At 28.5% G+C, this 26,744-nt stretch overlaps 1 protein-coding gene across 1 annotated transcript; it reads right to left on the bottom strand.

Annotated features, from left to right (window-relative positions):
* Nucleotides 1–1,472: 1,472 nt before the first annotated feature.
* On the bottom strand, nucleotides 1,473–25,950 carry LOC145849561 (ATP-dependent translocase ABCB1-like). The gene is made up of 27 exons (XM_082954514.1): nucleotides 25,833–25,950; nucleotides 24,740–24,857; nucleotides 22,772–22,977; nucleotides 21,165–21,308; nucleotides 20,839–20,943; nucleotides 19,839–20,010; nucleotides 17,514–17,638; nucleotides 16,416–16,510; nucleotides 15,946–16,064; nucleotides 15,426–15,605; nucleotides 13,943–14,059; nucleotides 12,905–13,117; nucleotides 10,350–10,530; nucleotides 9,674–9,901; nucleotides 9,114–9,296; nucleotides 8,569–8,747; nucleotides 7,931–8,141; nucleotides 7,521–7,670; nucleotides 7,214–7,319; nucleotides 6,907–7,047; nucleotides 6,469–6,625; nucleotides 5,983–6,180; nucleotides 4,085–4,197; nucleotides 3,623–3,716; nucleotides 3,133–3,279; nucleotides 2,599–2,768; nucleotides 1,473–2,162 (listed from the first exon to the last, which is right to left on the bottom strand). Exons 1-27 carry the CDS (start codon nucleotides 25,841–25,843, stop codon nucleotides 2,144–2,146), a joined length of 3,882 nt encoding a protein of 1,293 aa, XP_082810640.1. The 5' UTR covers nucleotides 25,844–25,950; the 3' UTR covers nucleotides 1,473–2,143.
* Nucleotides 25,951–26,744: the final 794 nt, after the last annotated feature.

Genomic DNA, 26,744 nt, shown 5'->3' with positions numbered 1-26,744 from the left:
TTCATATTTATCTAAAACATAAAAACTTAAAAAGTTTAAATTTTAAATTACGATCGAACTAACAAACATTTGTTATGTTTAGATTTATATAAAAGTTTTCTTAGTATATTTAAAAAAGCTATTGACTGGGTAATGTTTATGGTTCATCGGTGCGAAAGTACTTAATCAAGATTTTGACTGAGACAACGATTCATCGTAGTCATTTCTGCCTGATGAGTCCTAATGAGGACGAAACCAGATCGCAGAGTGCAGCATCAAAGTTTATAGTCTTGTGGTGCGGTTCATTCAAATGCTAGTTTTTACGGGAGCTTACATTTAAAATTAAGTTTTACTTTTAACTACAATTTCACTTGAGATTATTACTAAAAAATTCAATACCTTGGTAATTTTATTAGTTCATTAACTTAGTAGCTTTTAATATGATAATGGCTTCTACATTTTTTAAAGTTTAAAAGCTAAATGTAAGTTCCTTTAGCCAAGTTTTTTTTTAATTTATAAAATTTTAATTTATTTTTAATTTGAAATTGTATTACCATCGGTAATTTAGGTTAATTTTAAATGATTTTTTGGGATTATTTTTTTATTAATGAACCCTTTTGCATGAAACTCTGCGTTGCAACAAGACCTGTTTTAATTAATCTCGTACAATTTATTAAAAGTTTAGGAACTTTTTAATAAAAGTCTAAAGTTTGTTTAGATGTTTTTAAGAATTTAAATTTATAGCCAACATTTATAAGAAACTTTTTCTTTTTAATTTATTTGAAAAATGTTGTCTTAATTGAAATTGCGTTAAAAAAAATATACATAAACTCTTACATAATGCATACTTAAAGCGATTTAAGACATTTTTTAAATGGCAAGCTTCTAATTGAAAAAACTTGTCAATAAAAGCAATATTTATAATTTAGTTTGAGTTTTTAAGACATTTATGCACTTTTTAAATAATTTTACAAAACTTTTTTATTCTTTGACTAAATTTGAGAGTTTTTCACGGCTATTATTTCCTTACGGCCAACAAAGGAAAGTCTCAATCAACTAAATAACTTTTTTATATAAATTTTAATTTAAAAAACCTATAACATTACATAAGAATGTCAGTGTTAAATATCAATAAAAGGTATTGTTCTCGTAAAGTCATAATCTTTTAATTCATTTTTTAAATCTTAAACAATTATCAAATCTAAAACAACCTGCATTTATTTCTTAAGTAAGTTGTTCTTGTTATTCATTCACATATACTTATTTATTCAATAACTAAACAAAAGTTTTTCTTTTTAAAACTGATTGTAATAATCTAATAACTTAGTACTTAACTATGCTTAACAACTACGTTAATATCTTCGAGTTTGTATTTGTTTACAAAGTAGGTATATATTAAGAAATTAAAAAAAAGACATCAGTTTTAAATAACATTCGTGTATCAATATTTTATTCGTGCTGTAAATTGTTTAAACGCATAAACAAAAAGTAACAAACAAGAATAATTATTTTAGGCAATGTGATACAAGACTTTGTAAGCTCGAAGTGTCAACAAAAATAAAATGATTATCAAACAAGTATAAAAACAGTATACAAATAAAACAAGTAACTAAGGATAATATGCTTAAGTGTTTTATTTTAATATTAGCTTTTGAATGAAATAGATGTTTAACGCATTATCAAGAATTCTTTTTTAACTTTTAAACTAGCTTAATAAAGCATCTAATAAATACTTTTAAACCATTTCTTATTCTTTAAACAATTACTACTGTGTACAAAAATACTTGTAGAACAAAACATAAAAAAACTGTTTAATTCAGTATTACAAAAAATATTTATATAATATTATTTATTATAAAACAATGAACACGTTTGAATGTGTTACATTTTAGTGCTTGGAATGAACAATCTAATTTAATCTGTTGCAAAACTTTAAACAAAAATACCTTAAAATAAATTACACTGCACTGTGAAACAAAACGTTATGCAAATGTTTTAAATGTACCGTAGCAAAACAAAAACGATAAAGTAAATGGAGGTTTTCGGGAAAAATGTAATTTAAGCAAAGTCCTAAGGTCTCTTTAAAATACTTCATTAGTTTTGTCATTAAGGCTAACACATAAAACAAACTCCACAAATTCTCCTGCTTTCAAATTTATCCTACTTAGGAGGCGTTGACCAATCTGATAACAAAATAATAAATTTATTTATTTTCATTAGTTTATACTTACTAATAAATAATTTTTAAGATTTTTTCAAGGTAAACAATTTAGTTTTTCGACTATAACAAAGATTTTTTTTAATTGTAAATTTGTAAATTATTCTATTGTCATGTCGGTTTAACTAATATAGAAGAAAAGTGAACCTTCATTATTAAAACATCGAAAATTTTAGCTAAAATTGATCTAAATACTTAAACATAACTTTGTCTTGTCATAAAAACTACTTTTTCTAAAAAACATATAGACCTAATGTAGCTGTAAATTTTTTATATAGATAAAAATCTTTTAAAACATAACGTATGTTGATCCCAAAAACATTAGAGTTGAAACAAATCACAAATATATCAAAGATATTAAATTAAATTTGATCACAACATATACATTATTTGCAACCAACCCGAAGTAGGCGCCCTTCATAGCAACCAGCTCGTCATGGTTACCAATCTCAACCACCCTTCCCTTGTCAACCACAGCTATGACGTCAGCGTTCCTGACGGTAGACAGCCTGTGCGCGATGACGATGCAGGTTCGACCGGATCTGGCCGCATCGATCGCCGATTGGACGATCTGAATGTATTGTTTCGTGTTGAGAAATTATTTACCAACCGTAGCGTTTCTATCACGTGATTTTCACAAAACAGCATTAAAACTAAATTATAGGTTTTTATTTCTCTTGGTCTCTAATGTTATAATATTTTAAAATTAGTAAAAGCTGCGAAAAGCTTTCCTTTGATGTAAGCAAAAAAAATATTATATGACTATGTAGTTGTTTACTTATATTAATATACATTAGTTTATCAAAAAAACAACAAAAAGCAACTTAAAAAATCTTTGAGAAACAGACGTAACAATTTTTTGATGAACTAAACACAACCAGCTCATTATTGTTGTATTAAAATGAATAAAAAAACTTAAAATAAAGTAAACAAACTTTTTCGCTTTCAGTATCCAACGCGCTGGTGGCTTCGTCGAGCAGCAATATTTTAGGATTTCTCAGCAACGCTCGCGCAATGGCCACTCTTTGCTTTTGTCCTCCGGACAGCTTACCGCCCTTCGTACCGGCAGGTGTTGAGTAGTTCTGTGAAAAATAAAGTTGGTTGATTAAGTGCAACCAAATAGTTAACTTTTTTTTTGCATATGTAAACACTGTTTCGTTTTTTTGAAAGATTCATTCTTTGTACCTATATCAATATGTATTTTGTATAAACTTTAAATTTTCTTTACTATTATACATAATTGTTTGCTAGGTAGCTTTTATCATTATAGTATGTTGTTTTAAACCAGTTAAACAACTATTTTCAAGACATCGAAGTAGTTAAAAATACTTTTAAGCATTTTCAATAAACCCTGAATAAAAATATTGACTAATTTAATGTTTTCATCACATCAAAGTAGTTAAGAATGCGTTAAAATAAACAAACGTCGGGAAGTTTGGAAATGAAGTCGTGAGCGTTGGCGTCCGAAGCAGCTTTCACTACTTCATCGTGAGTCGGTTCTCTTGAAGCATCACCGTATCTGTAATCATTACAACATGTTTAAACAATATTTAGCTTTAGAATGTGTCCTTTTAAGATCTTTCTAAAATTTTAGTTCATTCTGAAAAGATAACAATTCAAATTAGCTTTAAGTTTTAAGGTAGATTTTTTGTACTGAAAACGAAAAAGGTGAAAAATAAGCATCTCATAATAATTTTTTACTCTAGGCTAATCAAAAAATGCGACAGGCCAAAAGAACTTCATACACCGATTGATAACAATTTAACCCAAAAATTTCCAAAACAAGCTAAATGACACTTTAACGTAAACTAAAAAAATATTTTATGATTTTTATTGTGGGATCCTTAAATTTTTAAGAAATAAATACTATAATAAGTTCTAAGTTACTTGATGTTGTCTTCGATGCTGAGGTCAAACAAAACGGGCTCCTGGGACACCAGCCCTATTTGCTGCCTCAGCCATTGCAGGTTTAATTCTCTTACGTCTGTTCCGTCTACTATCTGCAGATTTGTTTAGTAAATTAAAGTCAGATGTAGCTGTTTTAACAACATTAAAATGATCAATCTAATCTCTAAAGTTCTTCAGGATAAATTTAAACAATTATTTTAGTATTTTAAACATATGTCTGCTAATTTTAATTTTTATACATAAAACAAGTCTTTTTCAACAACACATATATATTTCAACAATTTTCTTCAGTGTGATTACAATTGTAACAAGGTAAAACAAATTTTAAACTTATATAGCCTTTTTAATTATATGAGAAATTATCAATCAATTAGCAAAAAAAACCCTAAACTATAACAAAAAAAAAATTAAAAACAACAAGGAAAACGTAATTAACTGTAACAAATTAAAACAAAACAAAATTAGTCTAATTTAAACAAGGATAATGAGTAATCAAATTCTCTTTGTTTGCATAATTCTGGCTTGTTTAAGTGAATATAAATAGCTTCTATTTTAATTAGATCAAAAATGTTCGTGCAACTTCTTAAAACTTTGAACTTTGTCTCACTGTAATTATTACCACATTTAGGATTTTTTACTAAGTGCTCTGAAATTGATGATCTTTTTGTTGCGTTTAAGGTTGCATTACTCATTTTCTTCGGTTGATTTTTGATATGGTCTTTCACGCACTTAGGTACGTGCTCTTTTATTCTTGTTTCTAAATGCCTAGAAGTTTGTCCTATATAGCTGTTTGCGCAACAGCATTTATACGTGTATACCACGCAACTTTTGTGTTTGTAGGATATTAGATCTTTACCTCTAGGATTTAGGATAGCAGCAGAAGTAAAAATTACTCTTGGTTTAGATGCATGGTAAACTTTTTCTGTCATATTCTTGATATCTCTTTCAACTTGTTTTGATTTTTCACCCACATAGGGCAAAATTAATAGAACAGGACATTTCTCTGGTCCATAAGGTTTTGTGTACTTTAGTCTTTTCAATTCAGTTTTGAATACCTTATCAATCAACGGATTAGGATATCCGTTCTTTATTAGTAATTCTTTTATAACCTTAAGTTCATTCTGAAATACTTCTGGCGAACATATTTTATTTGCTCTATGAAATAGGGTTTTAATCAAACCAATTTTTCTTCTTTTACTGCAATATGATTGAAAGTTAAGGTATTGACCAGTAAATGGTTTTCTGAAAATAGACGTTAGATTGATTACTCATTATCCTTGTTTAAATTAGACTAATTTTGTTTTGTTTTAATTTGTTACAGTTAATTACGTTTTCCTTGTTGTTTTTAATTTTTTTTTTTGTTATAGTTTAGGGTTTTTTTTGCTAATTGATTGATAATTTCTCATATAATTAAAAAGGCTATATAAGTTTAAAATTTGTTTTACCTTGTTACAATTGTATCCACACTGAAGAAAATTGTTGAAATATATAAGTGTTGTTGAAAAAGACTTGTTTTATGTATAAAAATTATTTTAGTGTTGATTTTTAATATTTCAAACTAATAGAAATAAAAACTTCTTAAAAGTTCACCTTATAAAAATATGATTACTAGATATTTGAACCAAATTTACTTATATAATAACAAATAAAAAATGAAATATGTTAAAAAATTGCTGCTTGTTTTATTAAATAAAGATAATATATTAGTACTTTTAAGCAGAAACTAACCACTGAATCTAGTTTTATAAACACTATTTAAAGCACAAAAGCAAATTTAACTACTTCACAGCAAAACTATTTAGTAGACTCTCTTTTAAACTTTGTATAAAGCAAAAAAACTTAAGCTTAATTTTATAAACACAAAAAATAACACTGACCACTTTGCCGCCTGTGACGTCATAGAACCTCTCGATGAGCTGAATTGTGGTGGACTTGCCGCAGCCGGACTGCCCGACCAGCGCCAACGTCTGTCCCTGCTTCACCTTCACCGACAACTCGTTCAAAACCTGCGCCTCCTGCCTCGTCGGGTAGCTGAAAGTGGTGCTTTGGAGTTCTATCTCCCCGGTACAGTGCGACTGTGGAGTGTTTGTTTGTAGGATTTGTTGAAGCAAGTTGAAAGAGAATAGTTTTTAAATAGTTGCTGAAGTACAGAGATGGATTCTTAAATGAGACTTTGCTACGCGTAAGTTTCACTGATATTAAAAAAATACAAACATAAAATGTGTTCGCTGTATAAATAACAGTTTTCATTGCTTCTTACCGCATAAGACGATTTGATAAGTAGTGAAAAAGTTTAAACATTTTGAAAAAAACTTATGTATTACAAAAAGTTCAATGTTCTATTTTATTGCAAATAAACGAACAGGCTTGTGGCCGTCTTCACTGTAGGCATCAATGCTGGGAACATCGTCGATCAGCTTCAGTATCCTGTGAGCTGCCGTCTGCGCTTCGGCGAAATCTGGAGCGAACGAGCTGTTCTGAGCAACTGCGAGCGCTCCGAACAAAATAGCCGTCACCACTCTGTTTGTAGATTGGTAGTTTAAAATTCTGCATGTATCAGTTATATGCTCCTATCATTATAACTGGTTTGTTATGATTTGTTTGTAAGCGCATCAACTTATTAAACATTAAATATTTTTTTTCAGTTTCAATCACTACTAAATATAAGATAAGCTATTTCAACAAAATAAAGTTAATAAATAAGCTAGGTTAGCGCATATTTGTACATACTTAAAATAGTTTTCTGTTTAGTACATTTTGCTTAGAGTATTTCAAAAATAAAAAGGCAAATGAGTGCAAACTTGAAAACGTTATCGAAGGTGGTGTCGCCCATGATGACAAGTTCGATTCCCAGTCTGAACACGGCCGCGTACGTAAAAAATATCGTGCATTGGGAGTACCCGTACGCCAGCCCCATCAGGAAAGATCTGTTCTTTTTCTTTCTGTGAAGTATTTTTGAACTTGAAGAAAAAAACTCTAAAGTGCAATTAAAGTTATTTTTATGAGTAGCTCATAAATGATACTATCATAAAGAAAATATAATTGAGGCAATTTTCTAAAATAAGATATCTTTAAATTAGTTCATATTGTTTTATTGATAAAACTCACTGGATAGGAACAGATATGGCGGCATCATAGTTGCGAAGAACTGTTTCCTCCCTTGTCAAAGATGCAATCGTTCTAACATTCGTGATCGCCTCAACCGCTATTTGACCTGTCAGAAGACATAAAATATAAGGTACAAGTTCATAAAGAGTTAAAAAAAAAGTATTAGACACAGCTGGTTCAACCAATACGTTCAAGATACTGTATAAAAAATAAAGCCTATGTTTTGTATACAAACAGTAACAGTTTGGATTTAAACTAGCTAAATATGTTGTTTTTTATTTAACAAAATTTTAATTAAAAAACAAACTGGATTGAGCGTATTCTTTCTTGACGGCTTCTTCATCGCCGATGATGAGCTTCATCTCGATAATTCCGCCCAGTATGAGGAACGGCACAAATGCCATCATAAGCAAAGTTAACTTCCAACTGTAAGCAAACGCTATACCGAGCGACACTCCTGTTGAATAATAAGCTGTTTTAACAAGTTATGCAGCTTCTGTAGCTTTGAAACTATTATCTACATAAGCACAATTTATAGAAGTACATGCAAACACCTTATAAAATATCTAATGAACAAATGAAAACATTTTAAAGTTATTAAAAAGCTTTCTTTTAATTAAAACTTTTATAACATAAATCAAGCTATCAGTTTTACTTAAGTTTTTTTGTCTATGTGTTTAAAATTAAAACAGATACAACTTCATTCAAAAAACTTACCTAGCGACGAAAAATTCTTGACGACCAGTCCCAGTTTTCCACCGGTGCACCCCTGAACCTTGGTGGCGTCGGATGCCAGCCTGGAGCACAACACGCCAGAGTTGTTGTCGGGGTTGTCGAAAAACGACGTTTCCTGCCTCAGAATGGCCGCGAAAGTCTTCTTGCGCAGTCTCGTAGTCAGCTCCATACCAGCTTTTGTGAACAGCGTCGCCTGATTGTAAACAATAAATTTTTGAGTATATTGATTTATAGACTATTTAATAAGTGTTGAAAATAATGTTTTTGTAGTTTTTACGATGTAGAAAACTAAAGTTTTCAACTTCGATACTGTATGTAAATTAAGCTAGTCGTTAACTTATTAAGTGATAAAAACAAATTGCAGCTTTAACGTTTTTCCCTACCACGTTATATCTCATAGCTAATTTCAACAAGAACGTTTTTCTTCTTCAGTACTTTACGGACAAGTTAAAACATTCAAACTTTAACAGTTACTACTATACATTCTACAAAATATCCAACGTGAGTTTTTTATGCATTTATAACTCATAGCTAGTTTTAACATTTTTTTACAACATTTAATAAACTAATAAATACCATAAATTTTCAAAATATTACACAACATCTACTACACATCAAACCTCCATCGTGTAAGAGATGAAAGCGGCGGCCCCGACCCCGACGAAGGCGCCCGCGTACACTATCGACAGCCTCGTCTGCTCGTCCGGGTCGCCTAAGGTGAAAATGGTGAGAAATTGAGCGAAGACGATGGCAGATACCGGGTCCGCACTCCCAGCCACCGCCGAGAACAAAGTTCCGACTGTTTGAAATGAAAATGTGAATAAATTTGGTAAATATTTTATGAACAGTACTTTTTCTTATAGTTAAGACCGATAAGCAAGGTAATTTTTTTTGTCATAGTTTTGCAGAAAAGTTAATGATGAATGTACATTTGCTCGGTAGTTTATGGAAAGTGTTTTTTTATACAATGCTAGCCATCAAACAAGGTTGTTTTTTAGTTTAGTTTTTTTTACTTAAACAAGTTGTTGAACAGTGAATTGTAAATATAATTACATAGTTGTTGCAATTTATTTAAGGACAAGCTACTATTGTCAGTTTTGATAGAAACTTATTTTGTAAAGTATTTATTTTAGATTTAAAAATCTTTAAACAGCAACAAACTAACTTCCCATGTATGCCCATTCGGGTTTGTTCATGTAAATCAATCTCTTCAACGAAACGTTTTCTTCCTCCTTTTTTTCTTCCTTGTCCTCATTTGTTCTAGATGAAGATCTAGACTCGCCTCTCTTCTTCTCGAAAGACTTCACTCGGTTCGGTAAAATTTTCACTTCTTCGTCGAAAACTGGAGCTATTGATAAGTTTGTAATATGGAAGAAAGAGCATAACCGATATATTCTACAATGCTTAAAAATGGAAAAACTTTAACTACATATAAGTATAAGTTTTTTTATTACCCTTTTTACAGTATTCATTTAAAAGTAAAAATAATTGATGAGATTGATTGAATTTTATATCAAACATAATTTAAAACAAACTTTTCAATATGCATTTCAAAATAAAACAACCGCTAAGATTATGCAAACTAAAGCCATAAATTCGTTTTAATATGTTTTTATAAAACATTTTTTGTTTAAATGAAAGTACTTTTTCAATTAGTTTACTGAGATGTATACTACAAAATGATTCGAATGATTCTAATAACCAGTAAAAATTCATACAAAAAACCTGCATCTTTTTTATCTTCCTCTTCTTTTTTCTCACCTTCGGTAACTTCCCCTTCATCGAGCTTGTGAATGAACTGCTGCGCCTTGCACAGTTTCGAGTAGACGCCACCAAGCGACTGGAGTTCCTCGTGCGTGCCACGCTCCACCACCCTGCCGCCGTCGAATGCGATTATGACGTCACTGTTGCGCACAGTGGACAGCCTGTGTGCCACTATGATCGTCGTTCGTCCTGGGAGAAAAAATGTGGTAACAACCAACTGTTTAATAAACTTTACAAATATTTTAGTAGTCTTTAAAAAAAATTTTTTTAGTTAAGTAACTTAATGCAGTTATAACTATTTACAAAATTAAAAACCAGTTAAACAAACTGTGCAACCAAAAAAAAAATCTTTAAACCAAAAATGCATCTTTTTTTGAATCCAAAATTCAGCTACAAAATACAAATCAGTTTTATGTAATAAGCTACTGTTTACCTAATAAATTTTTTGTTTTTTGTTTAGATCATAAACTGTTTTATTTTGTGAGCACTAAGTAATGTTTATGAATATTTGAAAAATTTATCACGAGTTTAAATAAACTATGCACACCTTAAAACAAACCAAAAATTTGAAAAACATTTTATTCTGATTCTAAAACATCAATCATTTTAAAATAACTCAACACCCTTTATTTCACACCTTTAGAAGCTTTATCGAGGGCCGATTGGACGATGGCTTCTGATTCGTTGTCGAGCGCCGACGTAGCTTCATCCAGCAACAATATTTTGGGGTTTCTCAGGATGGCCCTCGCTATGGCAACCCGCTGCTTCTGGCCCCCAGACATCTGACCGCCCCCCTCTCCCACCAGGGTGTCAAATTTCTGAACAATTTAAAAACAATTGTTGAACATTTGTTAATTAAGTTTCTATTTTCTAATAAAATTATAAAAAACATTGATATTTTAATGTAAAGTAGAAAGTTCTTTATAATCTTTGACAAAAAAACTATAAATATTTTGATTTACATATATTATGCATTAGAAGTTAATTCTAACTTAAAAATATAATTTATACAAAACCATTATTTGACTTAACAGTGTTATAAAACCTATTTAGACCTTTTTTAATGCACAGAATGGACAAATACATTTTATAATGTTATTAATTAAAAATAAAATAAATCCAACTTAAAATTTATATAACAAAAAAGTACAACATACTTGAAATGTATAAAAAGTTTATTACATGTTTCAACAACTTATTTTTGAATACTGTAAAAATAAAGAAAGTTAAAAAAACAACCTTGTATAATGAGATAGTTAAAACAGGAATTATCGCGTCAAAAAACTTAGCTAAAATAAAATACCATTTGTACGCTACAAAGACTTCTTTTTCGAGTTAATTAAAGAAAATATTATTTAGATGCAGTTTTATTTTTTTTAAAGTAATCAAAACCTTATTCTTAAATTTGAAGAAGTTTCAAATATTTCAAAATTTATAATTAATTACTTTAATCTTGAAACTACTTGCATAATATTTTTTTAGCTAAAAAACATATAATAATCTCAAGGTAGTTATTTAACTTTATAGTTTTACTATTTGTACCTTTTTTACAGATTTCTATTTGAAGCAAAATTTTTATTTGATTCTGCGACAAAACTTTATAAAGTACGTTGCTAATTTTCATATATTTTATTAAGTCATTATTTTCGTGACTACGACACTGTAATACGAGATCATGAGACAATATGTTTTACTTCGAGTTCGTACGAAAAACTTTAATTTAAATGTTGCAATGAAATTTGTTTAATGTCAATGTATAGTGGACAATTACATTATCTAGTTAATTATGTTTACAACAGTTCAAAAAATAACTGAACAAACTATAAGCATGCTTTTCAGCAAATTCCTAATGTGTGTTTTGCACGCTACTCTTACGTCATAATTACACATAAAACAATTTTTTTCAAACTAAACTTTTTCTGTAATAAAGTATATTACTGGTATTATTATGAATACATTAATTTTTTAAGTTTATTTTGAAACATACAATACATATAAATTTTTCTAGTGAGCAACTTAAAAATATTGGAAACTCTTTAAGAATGATAAATTCCTTTTAAATTGTTGTTTCAAAACTATTATTTAAACGGTTTTAGTTAAAGTGAATTTGACTTTTAGGACTGCAAATTGGCGTAATTGTTTTTACGAAGAAATATGTAACCTTGTCGTTACTGATGTTTAACTATGATAAGAATAAACCATAAAATACTTTACAAAATAACTAGTTACAGTTTTTTTCGAAATTATAAAAATTATTTATTCGAGATTTAATATCTAGTTTCATGATATATGGCTTATAAAGTGCTTATGAAAAACGCTATTTCAGCAAATTGCAAACGTAATTTCAAATAAAATATCAAAATTCTAAAAGTGTGTGTAATATTTTTTTGCTCGTTACTAGAATTGCTAAAATTTGTTTACTAAAAATATTGATTTTTAAACTATGTGGTTAATTATCAATTATGTAAATTTATTCATAAAATTCCAAAAATCTAATAATTTTATTTTGTTTTAATTTGTAAGAATGTTTTAAAGTTTAGATTTATATTTAACAAGCATTTGCTCATATTAAGTTCATTCACGATTACAAAAAAGACGTTTTAATTAGTTTGAACGTAATTAAAAATTTTGTATGCGTCTTTCGTGATACAACCAACCTATAAATTACTTGATTTCGTAAGTAAATATTATGAACTCAACATGCATTACACTGGTTAATACTATGATCTGAAGAAGTTTTTTTTATACATTATTTACTTCATAAAGACTAGCTTCAAATGTTGCTTTTTAAAATATTCAATTTAACAAGCATAATGTCAAACAAAAATCTGTTGTGAAATTTTACAACACAACAAGCCTTTTAAAAACTAAAATCTATTCAACAAAGCATTTTGTTGACTTAATCTAAGATTATCGGCTTTAGATACTTATTTAAATGCTTGTAGACTTCAAGCGAAGATTAAACTTTTTTTTTAATAGTGTTTAGTTATAAAAAATAAGTAAGTAAACATAAACAGTTGCAGTTGAAGCTACTATTTTTGGCTGAAAATTTAGTTAAACAATTGTTTTTTTTACACTTTACGTAAGTAAATCAACTTAAACAGTTTTAAGACGAAAAAAAGCGTTTTTAAATATAGCAAAGGTATTTTTATTGAAAAACAATAAAATAATATTTTCACTCAAAAAACTAACATCGGGCATTTCCTCTATGAAGTTGAGCGCGTTGGCCATCCTCGCTGCCTCCCTCACCTCCTCCATGGTGCACCCCTCCCTGCCCCACCTTATGTTCTCGTGTATGGAGGTGGCGAACAGCACCGGCTCCTGTGCTACCACCCCGATCTGCTCCCTCAGCTGCATAACGTTCAGCTTGGTGATGTCCACCCCTCCTATCTCGATGCCGCCCCCCTGTTACAAGTTGGAAGGCAGTTTAAATTAAAGACAAATTTTGTGTTCAACAAAAGTAACTTGATAAAAAAACGAATGTTTATTTTGTTATGTAATTTAGTTTGCACAGAATGTTCTTTAAAATTATTACAATCAATTAAAAGTTAATAATCAGTAATGTAAATCTTAAAACAAACATTAAACTATCTTAATAAAGGTTTAGGTAAAAAAAATATGTTAGTATAGTTTTCTATTTGTTTTATAATATATCTAGTTTCGTAACTTTTGTTTATCTATAAATAAGCGTCTATAAAATTCTTTATGATAAGTTTCATTACAGACAAACTTTAGACAAACAAAGATTATTTTATCATAAACTTAATACTATACACATAGATTTACGTAAATTGTTATATTTTTAAAGATGTACTTGTTTTCTTTGATCTTGAATAACAATAGATATATAAAAATTATTTGTATTTTTTTACTCATTGCAAAGGTTGAAATACTTAAATTTCACACTTGTGCTAATAAAGCTAAAAAAAATAAAACAAAAAGTTACGTAAGTTTTATTATAACAAAAATGACCTTGTAAAATTTAAATGTATTACAATAATTTTTTAAAATCACAGCTGTACCGCTAGTTAAACTGAAATGAAAACATGGTGTTTTCCCTACCTTGAGTTAAAAATCGAAAAAAATACTTTAAATTACTACATTTTAAAGTTTGTTAATTATTTTTAAGAAGTATAGTCTCAATACAAAGAGCTTTCAACAGAAGAAATCAATAAATCTTAAACTAATAAAAAAAAATGAAAATTTATTATAATATTCTAAATAACCAACCAGTGCGTCGTAGAACCTCTGTATGAGCTGGATGATTGTGCTTTTACCGCAACCACTGTGTCCTACTAACGCCACAGTCTGCCCTTGTTCCACTTTCAAAGACACTTTCTTCAATACCTTGCAAATTTAATAGCTCTGTTAATACAGTTTAAGATTATTTACAACTTGTTGTTATATATTTCTATCGCTTTTTTTTTTAATTTTCAAGTTTTGTCTGTAGCTGTCCTAAGTTTCAAAGCCTTTATGGTTTTTTAACGCGTAAGAAATCAAAACGTTATGTAGTATTAAAACACTTTAAGCTGTTTTCTTTGCTTGCGTATGAAGTTTTTAAAAGTAGTATAATAGATTAACCTTATTCAAAGACAAAATTCAAATCAGTTCTTAAACGCTTCAAGTTTATAAATAGAAAGTCTAAGTGAAAGCTTTCAAACTTAACTATAACTCTATATAGAAACGAATTAGTCAAACAACATTACAAACAAAAGTAATTTACAAGAAAATGTTTGTATTTTTTTCATTTGTTGAAGCTTCCTAACAATTTTATATAACTAACAGTATGAAGAGAAAGTTATACTGAAAGCTTTCAACTTTATTTCAACTCTATAGCTGAACGGATTAGTCAAACAACGTTACAAACAAAAGTTTTTTTTCTATACAAGAGTGATTTATAAATTTAGGAGAAAATTTTTCTTAGTTTTTTTATTTGTTGTAGTTTTTTAATAGTTTTTTTTATAACAAAGAATTAAATTTGTGACACATAAAGAAGTAAGGGTGATAAATTGTTTGTAAAATTTATATGCTGGATTTTGTTTATTGTTTTCGTCACAGAGTAAATAGATACACCAAACAAAACTTCACTACATAAAAGAATAGTCCACGTTTTGTATAAGTGTGTTGTTTTGAAATATAAAAGTTTGGTAACAGTTGATGTTTATCGTACAAATTACTAAAGTGAGAAAACGTCTGCACTTGACCGAAAATAGTTTCAATTATTCATGAAACCAGATAGATTGCTTCTTATTTTATATTTTGCAGAAACTACTATTTTTCACAGCAAACATGGTCAAATATTTCAGACAAATACATCAGCACCAGTTGCTAAAGAGTTTTGTTGGAGTATTAGTTATATTTGATTTTCTGCTACATTAATAAGCAATACCGATCAATTAGGGCTAGATACAAATCTATGCTTTAAGTTTTTTTAAAAGCAGTACGTTGTGCTCAAAATAAAAATAGAGGTTTTAATTTCATTTTGAAAATGTTTGGGTTCAACTTAGCTAAGTGGTAATTTTTTATAGCTTTAAAAGTATAACGTTTAAGATCTTAATTAGATTTAACTTTTATTACTTTGATACAACAACTTTCTAACAAAAATTCTACAAAGTAGCAAACTTTCAACAAGCTTACATTACATCAATTCATTCATAAAAGTTTAACAGTCTAAAACTAAATTTACTCGATTAACACTTCAACTTTAACATACTTGAGCTTCGGGCCTCGTAGGGTAAGCAAATTCCACGTCTTTCAGCTCGATGGAGCCATCTAGTGTTGGCCTCTCCCCCTCCGTGGAAAACACGTCGATGGTGGGCACCATGTCGATTACTTCGAATATTTTGGCGGCCGCAGCCTTGCCCTCACTTATCGCCCCGAAGTAGCTGCCTGCCTGCGATACGATTGTCGTGTCAGTAATTCATTCGGAAATTTGTTGGTGTTTGTTTAGTGATTAAATATAAGCTAGAATAAGTATTTAATGCTAATTGAAAATATCATGAACAGATTTATAACTTGAGTCAATTCTTGAGTAAAAATAAAGAAAATAGGATATGGTTAAAAAAAAGAAATTTAGCATTTTTTCGAAATAATAGTAATACAGCAGACTATGCCAAATTAACAGTTCAGTTTCTGTTCAAGTAAACAAAAAGTAGTTTTTTTTTTAATGGCTTTGTATCCTTGTATTACCTATAAGCTAAACTTCAACAATTAACTAACAATATAAAACTAACAGTTCCAAGCGCGAAGGCACCGATAATAATTCCGAAGAAAGCGGTCATCATGTCACCTACTTCTATTTCTCCTGATAACACCAGAGACGTGCCGTACCAGAACGCTAACCCGTACGCACCTGAAGTGGTAACGAAAAAGTGTAAGTGAGGCAAAGCATGATGAAGTAATGAAAAATATGTTGGTCGGAAAATAAAACATAATTTCTAGCATATTTTAAGTAAAATAGGTGTTAAAAACACGTGCAGTTTCATAAAATATAAATTTTGTCTCCTTCAGAAGTGACAAAGTTGTTAGACGCTCATTTTTTAATTGTACGCAACTAACAAGTCCACAGTTTATGTCAGTTGCTTAGAATTTTTTGCAAAAGTTGATAACTAAGTATTTTATCAAAAAAAATAATTAAACTCAAAATTATAAACTATGATTCGTACCAAAGATAAGCATTTAGATAATCAAAATACCAACGCACCATACATGAAGAGATATAATGCTCCTGTACTTAATCCAGTAAGTGCACCTCTGGTAATACCAGTTTTTTTTGCATCTACCAAATTAACTGTGTATCTGTTAGAATTTAAAATACAAGTTGTTTACAATGTTTTATTTTAGTTGACTCTGGTAGGATGTTTTGTTTAAGTTAGATTAAGATTTAGCAATATACGTATTATGATACTGAACATCTATGAACGAGAAAATATCAAAATGTTTATACTCATTGTGCTGTATAACCACAATTAGGTATAACGGTAAGTAAAAAAGCAACGCTGTACAGCTGCCTAACTAATCTAGTTTTCAACTCAATGTTTCATTTATGTCGGTATAAATAAAACTAGGTAAAACAAACTTATGCAGTGCATCTGCATTAGAATTTTTTTATGACACAAGACGAAAGACGGTATAAAAGTCACAATAAGTTAATTTAGTATTAAGAAAAAAATAAATAATTGGTCATTGCGTTAAGAAACTAGATAAACACCATCAACGTATTTTTAAACAAGTTATTTATTAGTTTTGAGTCTACGTTAAAAGTTTAACATTATGTAATTTCAGGTATTTTGAAAAAATAATTTATTACTTGTTTTTAGATTTTAAGCTTAATTATATATTTAAGTTGAAAATTTAAATTTCTTTATGTTTTTAGTAACACATTAAAAACAACTTAACACAAGAAAATAAGATGCTTGCTTCGATAAAAGGTCATACGACCATTTCCCTACTATTAATTATTAATAATGAAACCAAAGCTAGTTGTTGAGTTAATGAGTTTAACTTAGTATTGGGGCAAAAGGTTAACAAAATTACCAAGTTTGATATTTTTAGCTTCAAAATCAAAAAATCTTTAAGCGTAAACGTTTTTGTAATATATATCTAAGGTAAAATTCATTTTTTATTTTTTTTTAACCATGAGAAAATTTAAATCTAAACTCTGACTTACTTTAATTTAAAACTTATTTATTCAAAAAGCTCTAATACTTACATACCGATATTTTTTGCAACATAGATCTGTTTTTAACTTTTTTGCCAAAACTTTAATACTTATTTACTAATACTGTCCTCAAAATGTTACCTGTCGGTGAACCTGCCCTGGCAGCCAAGTGCGGTGACCGTCCTCACTGCTGATATCGCTTCTTCCGCGATGCTGCCGGCTTTTGCGTACGCCGACAATTCCTTCTTCGTGTAAACTGTAGACACCTGTGAGTTACGTTAGTTGCGTTGCTATTAAAAAAATTGACTACTTTATAATTACTTTGTTACTTCAAAGGTTAAAAAGTCCTATCTCATGTTAGCTTTGTTTTCTACGGATGAGCACAGCTTGAAATATATCAAGTTTATTTAGTTATGTTTCCTGGTTTCTATTCTGTAGTTACTAGTCAGTAGTGTATTAATTATTGCTAACAAACAAGTTGAACTAAAATTTGATTAGTTCTAAACAAAGTACTAAAGCAGCTAGAATTTAAGCTTTTAATTTGTATTTACTATTGCAAGTATTTAAGTTGATGTTATAAAAAATTCGAACCAGCTAAAATTTATTAAAGAAAAAAAAAGATATGTGACCGATGTTTAGGCTACTTAAACAGTAATAACAAAATTACTAATCATTTTTTATTAGAAATGTTAGTAAATATTGTTAGTTAAGGGCATAGGGGGTCCAGCTTGATCTTTAGAAGTTGATCTTATTTTATAGAGTTTTATCTGAGCTATCAGACATTTTTAACCGCTTGAAAAAGTTCAATGTAATTTTTGAGATATGAGCGATCAAATTCGGTGACCCCAATAGGTTCCTAATGGAAGGCGTAAACTAAAAACGCGAAAAAAGACCATTTCACTAAAAATCTATCTCCTCCTTCATTTTTAAGCAATCTTCTTCAAATTTTTACAAAAAGTGTATTATTAAATTTTAAAAGGTTGAATGCAGGATTTTTTTTAATTTAGAAAAATAAAATTTTTATTAAAATAAAACCACCTATTTTTTTGTTTTTTTAACCTAAAATTTTTATTTTTCAATATTTAAAATTCCAACATTGAAAGTCTTTTAAACTATAAAAGGAACTTTTCCTCAATGTTTGAGGTCTCTAGCTCAAAAAATTAAGGTGAAGATAGAAATTTAGTGATTTTTTAAATTTTCGAGAAAATTGACCCTGAAAAATTTGCGGTCCATATGTTTGTATCGGAAACTTTTTATAAAAATTACAATATCTCAAAAGTTAAATCAGATTTTTAAATTCTATAAAAACTGGCTTGTAGTTTGTACTTTAAGCATTCATATAAGATTCAATGTTATTTTTAGTAAAAAAAATGTCGGAACCCCTATGCCCTTAATGAAAGAATAATTTAATAAAAAACAATCTTTCAGCTGTATAGTTTTTTCAAAAGAAGCTTTAGTTTCTTTTTTTGATAAATACAATGTTTATTGGTTTTTAAAGTTTTCTCTTCAAGTTATTTTTTTAGTTCATAAGTTTTGACTTGTTTAATTAACTTTAAAACTAAAACCCTTAGTTCTTACGTGGCTTTATTGAAATTTTTGTAATTATACGGTTTGATTAAAAGATATACGTTTTGGTACGAGCGGTTTATTAACTTTCATGTTTACGACTTCAAAACGCTTTCCTTCTTTCAAACGTCACACTTAATTTCTGTGTCGATGTTTATATCGAGACTTTCATTTTAGTGAGGTTAATAATGTTTTTAACCTTTGTTTAAAAACTGTTGTGACCAAGAAAAAAAAAAAAAAAAATCTTATAAATTAACTTTTGCAGCAAATTTAATCTATCAGTATATGTTTACAAAAACAAAAACAAAGTTTTAATTAAGCCAGCAAAAATCTGTACCCTTACAACCTTATACATATTTTCTGATATATAATCAAGTTACAAAAAGTTGTTTATAAAAACATCAGTCAACATGCAACTTTCTTAAAGGTTTTACTAATAGTTTCTAAATAAAAAACCTTGCTAAACTTGAAAGTAACAAGTTCTTAAAAGTTAGTTTCAATTATGCAGCTACTTATTACTATAAAATACAGTGTTCGACGAGACTTCAAGTAACTTTATATTTGAATTAATAAATATTGTTTTAAAGAATATAATTTTCTATTAATTAATTCTATATTAAGTTTATGAATAATTTCTAACTACATTATCAGTTTCAACTCGAAATTTAAAACTTAAAGTTTGTTTCAATCATGCAGCTACTCACTATGAAATACAGTACTGACGATATTGCGATCAATAAGGTGAAATGTACGTTGTTGATGGTTTGCAATTATGAGGGGAAACAGTAACAAACTTCTTAACAATTTTAAACATACAGTTTAAACTTATAAACAGAAATTAAACAAACTTTAGCATACAATCAGGCGTTCACCCTTACAAAACAACATTCAACCACTCACCATAAAGTACAGCGTCGACGATATTGCGATGAGTGGGGTGACGCTCATGGTGACCAGTCCCATCTTCCAAGTGTACACCAGCCCCACCACGATGCCCGACACCGCCATCGCCATGTACTGGAGCAGCGAGGAGATCTTCTCGCCCGTCCCCGTGGCCACTTTGTTGATGTCGCTGTGTTGTGACGTCATTGATGAAAGTTTTGTTTGAAAAAAACTTAAAAGTACTGTGCAAGTTTGTTGTGTATTCATTAATGTATCTATTAGGAACTTTTAAAATTTTATTAAGTGTTGTACACAGTTTGAAATATTTTTATGCAAACCTATGAAAAAAATATCTTATAAACAAAGTTAAAAACAAAACTATATCGAACTGTAATTCGTTTTTTAAACCAATTAAAAGTTTTGTTTTTTTCACATTCCGCAATCTAAAAAAATGTAAGCAATAAAAAACATTGAAAATTAAAGAAAGTAAAATTTCGTAGTAATAAAAGATTAATCATTTTTATAGCCAGTTTTTATTTCAACAGCTTCCTCTGTTTGCAATGACTTTGCAACTTCTTCAATAAAGAACTAAGCATTCCCAAATATTTTTCCAAGAAGAAATATCTTAATGGTCTGATGACTTTATTTGGTCGAACAAACATTTTTCTTTGACTAATAAATTCAGTAGTTTTACTTATTAAAAAAAAAAAGCAGTACAAACTGAGTACTAAACAAAATATTTAATTTTCAAATTGCAATAGTTATCAAAATTAAAAATTGTGCTGTGCAATGATCATTGATCATGTTATATGACTTCGATTACAATTAGTCTCAAGTTAGTACTATTCAATATTACTTAGTGATAGTATAAATAAATGTGTCTATCTTGATTTATAAGAGCCTGTTTTGGTTATCATTGATTTGTGCATGAAACACAGTGTAAATTAATAAACTCTAAGTATCAAACTGTTTTATTACTTTCAATATTAAATAAACTGTTTTTTCTAAACCAACAAACCTGGATAATCTGACGTTGAGTTCCCCTGCGGGCGTCTTGTCATGGAAACCCATGTCCTGCCTCAGTATCGACCTAAAGTACTCGAGTCTTATTTCCTTCATTTGTCTGTGACGTAATAATTACCACTGAGATAGTTACAAAAAAACATGTAAACAAGTCACAAGTTTTTTAAAACATTTAGTTAAAAAGGTATAAAATTCTTGAAGACCTTACTATAAGAAAACTTAGCTAAAATCGTTACGAAAAAAAAGTTGAATCCGAATAGAAAAAGTAGAAAAACAAGTTGTAGCTTATAAAACTTAGGTAGCTATAGTGTTTCAATTAACCTGACACTCTGCAGCGAGAAACACGCTACTTGCAGTGTGCTACACGTGAATGTGGCGCACCCGATGTACACCATCATCAGAACTGTTTGTATCGCGTCAGACCTGAAGCTCGTCTGAAGCGACCCTATCTGATCGTCGAACTCACTGAAAAAAAAAATTACATTTAAACGTTGTTTACAGAATACTTATAAACTGAGTTTTTTAATCTAGCGAAGTTTGACAATCATAACTTCTAGATAAATTCTCATATTTAAGTTTGTTGGTTTTAACTGTGTAGATTTTAAATTTTTTAAACAAATTATGTTTATAGGTGATCCTTTTGAAATTTTACAAATCAAATAACTTCGTGAAAAGCTTATGATAAATCAGCTTATGGTTGCAAAACAAAAGAGCTTTAACGTTTAAATAAGGGCACGTAGTATGTGTTTAAACAAATAACATTTTCGTTGATTACTGCGAAATTGCAAAGCAACTTTGAATAAACGCTCGACTTCACAACTTGAATACAGTATTAAAATGTTTTATGTTAAATTGACTATAAAGATATACATTGTTTTTTAAAGAACAACCTAAAAGTTTAGTTCTTACCAAAGTTTCTTTCCCTTAAGTAAAAAAAAAAGTTTGCTGTAAATGTATTAAAATGTCTTTTAGACAGAAAGTTTGAAAAGCTGTTAAAAATAATGTTTTATTAAATAAATATCAAAATAATTTTTAAAATAAATACATAGTTAGTCCCCAAAAACTTTATTAAATCAATACTTGAAAGTTTTAATCATAGCACAGTTGTAAACTTACAACACTTTTATTTTTTTTAATTAAGTTTAAACCAAACTAAGGGTTTGTTTTGGTGTTCTTAAAACTTTTACACTGACATGTATATTCAGTCTACTTTTGTATTTAATTTTTTGTTAAATTAACTTGTTTCAATACATTTTTTTAACATGTTTTTGGACAATAATATATTTTAAGAATAAATATAGATTTTGTCATATATAGTTTTTCAAATTACCCAGAAATATAAAACATCAACTGTAATAAACTTAAATATTACATATTGTTTGAAGTCCTACATATTTAAAATTTAAAAAACATCAAAACAAAGCTTATTTTAAGTTCAACAAACATAACATAAATATAGAAAACCTAGGTTTTGAGTTTTATTAAACGACTAAATAATTTAAAATTGCATCTGAGTATATTTTTTGTAACTCATTATAATTTAGTTTTTTGTAAAACGTTTAATTAGGTTAAACTTAATATAAGTTTGATATTTTTTTATAGACTATTTTTCGTATAATTTTATTAGCTTTAGTGGTTAAATTTCATTAATTGTTTTAATTCTGAAAAACTACATAAACAAGATTCATTAAAAACTTTTTTTTAAACTGTTCCACTTCTTAAAAGGCCAAATGCGTTTACAAAAGCTATAAATTTATCAAGCAGAAAACTTTTAAAAATATAGAAAAAATACCTGAGAAAAATTTAATAAAAGCTTGTTTTCAAAATTTTCTACTTCTATTTTTTTTGAAACGGCAAATGTGCTTAGAAAAGTTCTTTATTATAGAAATTTAAAATTAACCGAAACTTGATGACAAAAATTCACTCACGCCTCAGTCATGCTGGCGTTGACGAGGCCGGCGGCCTTGCACGTCGTGTAGTCGAAATTGCACGTGTCATACTTCCCGTACTCGGTGAACGAAGTTGTGATGTCGCCGAAGAATATGAACAGGACCGGAAGTCCGGCACCGTTTATGGACGCTGCGAGGATCCCGACTGTCAACAGGAAGAAGTCGAACGGCTTAGCGTACCGGAACTGTGAAGTATAATAATTGGTGTTAGCAAAAAAAATTAAATCTAATAATAATTTGCTGTTGTTGTTTGAAAAAAAAAGATATTACCAAAAGTTTAGCGAAATAAATAAAGTTAAACATGTTTAGACGTTATGATATTTCATATTCAATTGGCTTCTAAACAAAATACTAAGTTATGAGCATTTAAGTAAAAAAGAAAATAGTCGGTATTTGCTAGTTTTTAACGAAAACCGAAGCATTTTTTCCAACAAAATAAATAAAGTACTGTACAAAAAAGTTATAAACAGTTTTAGAAAAAAAACTGTATGTTTATGGTATGTTGAAATAATTACTAAGGTGTGAGTACTTAAGTAATTATTTTTTTGTAAACTTAGTTACGAAAAGTAATGTAAGTAGATGGAACTTATGACAATTAACTTTATTTTTAATCTTATTCACGACTTATAAGCAATTATAAATTATTAATTAATAATAAAAGCTGATGTTGGTAAATTTTTTCTTTTTTTTTAAATGTTTTAATATAAAACATATAAAACGTATAAAAAAATTTAATAAACGGAAAACAAATTTTAATATGTAAATAATTAGTTTTCAAAAATATTTTATATTAAAAGTCTTAGCTTTAAACATATTTACTTTTTATCTTAAATACAGGTTTTGTTTAACTTTTAGTAAACTGCATAATATATGTTCAAGTAAATCGTTTAAAATAACAATGTTCTAGCTAAGCTTTAAGTATCATACTTTCTTACTTTTGTGCACAGAAACTGCTTCCTAAATACTAACTGACAATAATTTTTTGAGTATGTGTTACTTTAACTGGTGGTGAAAAGTTGTTTCAGTATACTAGCTTGACACAAGCAGTGTTAGTTTATGAATGAAGTTAAAATCAAATTTAATAAAAGTATACATAGTCTAGTTTATGTGCACTGCACATTCTGGTGTCTAATTACCATTGGCGAAAGCTGCACAGATTTTAAAAATTTCAACCACTGTTTTTTAGTAGGTGAGAAAAAATTAACAACTAATTAAATTTGTTGGTTCATTTTATAAGGTTTTCAAAGGTTGAAAAACGTGCTCGTGTGAAAATAACTTTAAATTTCAGGCTGTAAAATAACCACATTAGTAACAGTTTAGATTTAATGTTTAATACTTTGACTTGTCAAATTTTTGATAATGCAAAATATAAGTTCTGCCAACACTAGTATATGTATAATAAAGTATTTCAAAATTAAAGTTTTAAAAATTTTGTTGAAATTGTCACAAAACCGCTTTAAAGTAAATAACAGTATAAAAGTTGAAAACAAATAAAAGCAACTTGTTACAGAATACAACCACTAACAGAAACGCGACAGTTTAAAAATAATCAAGTAGCACAAAAGTGGTTATTTACATCAAAACAACAGAAATTAAGACAATGCTGTTGACAAATGTTAATAATTTATCAAAAACGTCACACTTCATTGGATTTCGGCATGCTTATGGTTTTCTTACGCAATAAAGACAGATTACTTAGTCCCAGGAAAAGATAAGTTATTTTCAAAAGTTTAGCAATTTTTAAGATTGCATACTTTAATACTTCGATTGTCTAGATTCTAGAGCAATATTGCCACAATTTAGTTTTATTTATAAAAGCATGTAATATTTTACTGAGATAAGATGTTATAAAAATAGTAGCTTTTCAAACACTTAACTAGTAAATAGTTGAAAGTTAATTCTTGGAAAGTATTTAACGTCAAATATTTGAAACGAAAAACCACTAACAAGTCGGTAATATGGAATGGATGGTATGTCTTCCTCTTTTTCTTTTTTATCTTCACCAAGACTGGATGATGCCGTTTCATCTGTTTTGATCTCATCTGCATCTTTACTGAAACTAGTGCTGTAAGAATTTAACATGTTACTTCCAAACTAGGAATACAGTTAGAAACTTTCATTTAACTTTGTTATGTTACGTTCGAAAATTTATTTAACAATTGGTCATCTTTGTCCAAACTTCATTAAACTAAAAAATATTGTAAAGTAGCTTTTTTTTTCATTCAAAAACTTTTGATATAACGTTTATGCTCAAAAAAACTTAAAAGTGTTCTTTAAAAATCACTCTTCTAAATAAGTTATTTATTAAACTTTACAGTGTCATCCATATTTATAAAAGATGTCTAGTAAGTTAATGAGGAAAAATGTATTTCGTTTTCTAGAAGATTTATTTGACTATACCTAAAAGCAATTTGCACGAAACAACAAACACAGCTATTAAAGATAAACTTGAAAAAAAACATTTTACTACTTTTGTTTTCTTTTAATATTAAGAAAGTATTTTATATACACCGTGCAACAGATAAATATTACAGTTTATTAAATTACTTTGAACTTCATTTAAATAATTTTAATTTAAAACTGCAATGCGAAGTAGATAAAAATTAAATAATAAAACACCGGTAACGCTTTCTCACGCGATTTCGTGCAAATGAAATTATCCAGGTCATATTTCAACTGAATGCATATCTTTAAAGCTTTGTTTTTTGATTATTGATGAAAAGTTCATTTACTCACAACAAAAAAATTGCTTAAGAAAAAATATGTGTTTTTCAAAAAGAACAAAAAACAACAAGATTAAAAACTAAAACTTTACAACTAGTATATAACAAAATTCTAAATATATATTTTAGTGTTCTTACAACTTACAGGTTTTACAAACAAAGCTACAAATATGACGAATAGCTTGTAGTTAAAGTAAAAATAAACAAACGGATGTTTACACTAGTAAAAGCTATTTAACAACTTTTTGAACTAACACTGTTTGAATATATTACTTAACAAAGCAAAAGCACGTTAAAAGAAAATATTTTTCACTAACCCTTTTCCCATTTTATTTTTCGAAACTTGTCCTTGTAAGTTTTCGTAAAGCAGTCAAAAAGCTTGCAGTTTAAAGAAAGCTACAATAGCCTGCCTGCTCTGTTTCCCATTCACGTTTTACAATGCGTAAATAGTAAACTTGACTAATATGCACTGCTCTTTGATAGCTTTAGCGGTTGTTTCTTTTTTTTTTGTAGACAAATTTGAGCTTGCTTTTATGTTGGTCTGTCTTTTCTCACAAAGCAATTTTGTCTTTTATGGGAATTAAAGAATGGACAACATTGCCTGTTTATCTATTAGTTTATTAATAACTATAACTGCAAAAAAATTGTTCAATATTATAAATTGTTGTTGCAGTTTTTTAAAAGCACTGTAATTAGAAAACTAGGTGAATGACAAAAAACATAGTTTATATGCTTTAACTTATCAAATCTTATTTTTATACAAGATAAACTAGAGCTGACTCTAGTGCGAGTTTAACAAGTAAAAATTTTTAATTAAAGTTTTAATGTTCAAAATTTGATCATTTTAAAACTTTTTTATTTACAGTATTGTATTTATTTAGTATTTACAATAGAAATCCACGTTTGCTATCTTAAAAAATTGTTTTCTGCAATTGAAGTCTATCAAAAAACTCAAACAACGTTTTAAAATAACCTAGAAAGAGAATACCTTTGTTAAAAAAGCTATTTAAAGTAAGTCTGTATTTAATTATGTTAAGATAAGTCAATTAAAAAACTACTTTTCATAAGTTCTACTAACTTTTATGTAAAGCAACTAAAACTAGATAGCAGCATGAAAAAATTTGTTAGCATCTTGGGATTTTAAAGATTATGGCATCTAACCCTTGTACAGTAAATTTATCCTCGTATAGTTGTTACTTTCTTTAAGTTGTAACAACTAAAAAGATTTA

The sequence above is a fragment of the Thalia democratica genome, chromosome 2 (assembly GCF_965202585.1).
Source record: "Thalia democratica chromosome 2, ktThaDemo2.hap1.1, whole genome shotgun sequence".
NCBI lineage: Eukaryota > Metazoa > Chordata > Thaliacea > Salpida > Salpidae > Thalia > Thalia democratica.
The sequence above is the reverse complement of the archived record's forward strand: the minus strand, read 5'-3'. Positions and strand labels throughout refer to the sequence as shown.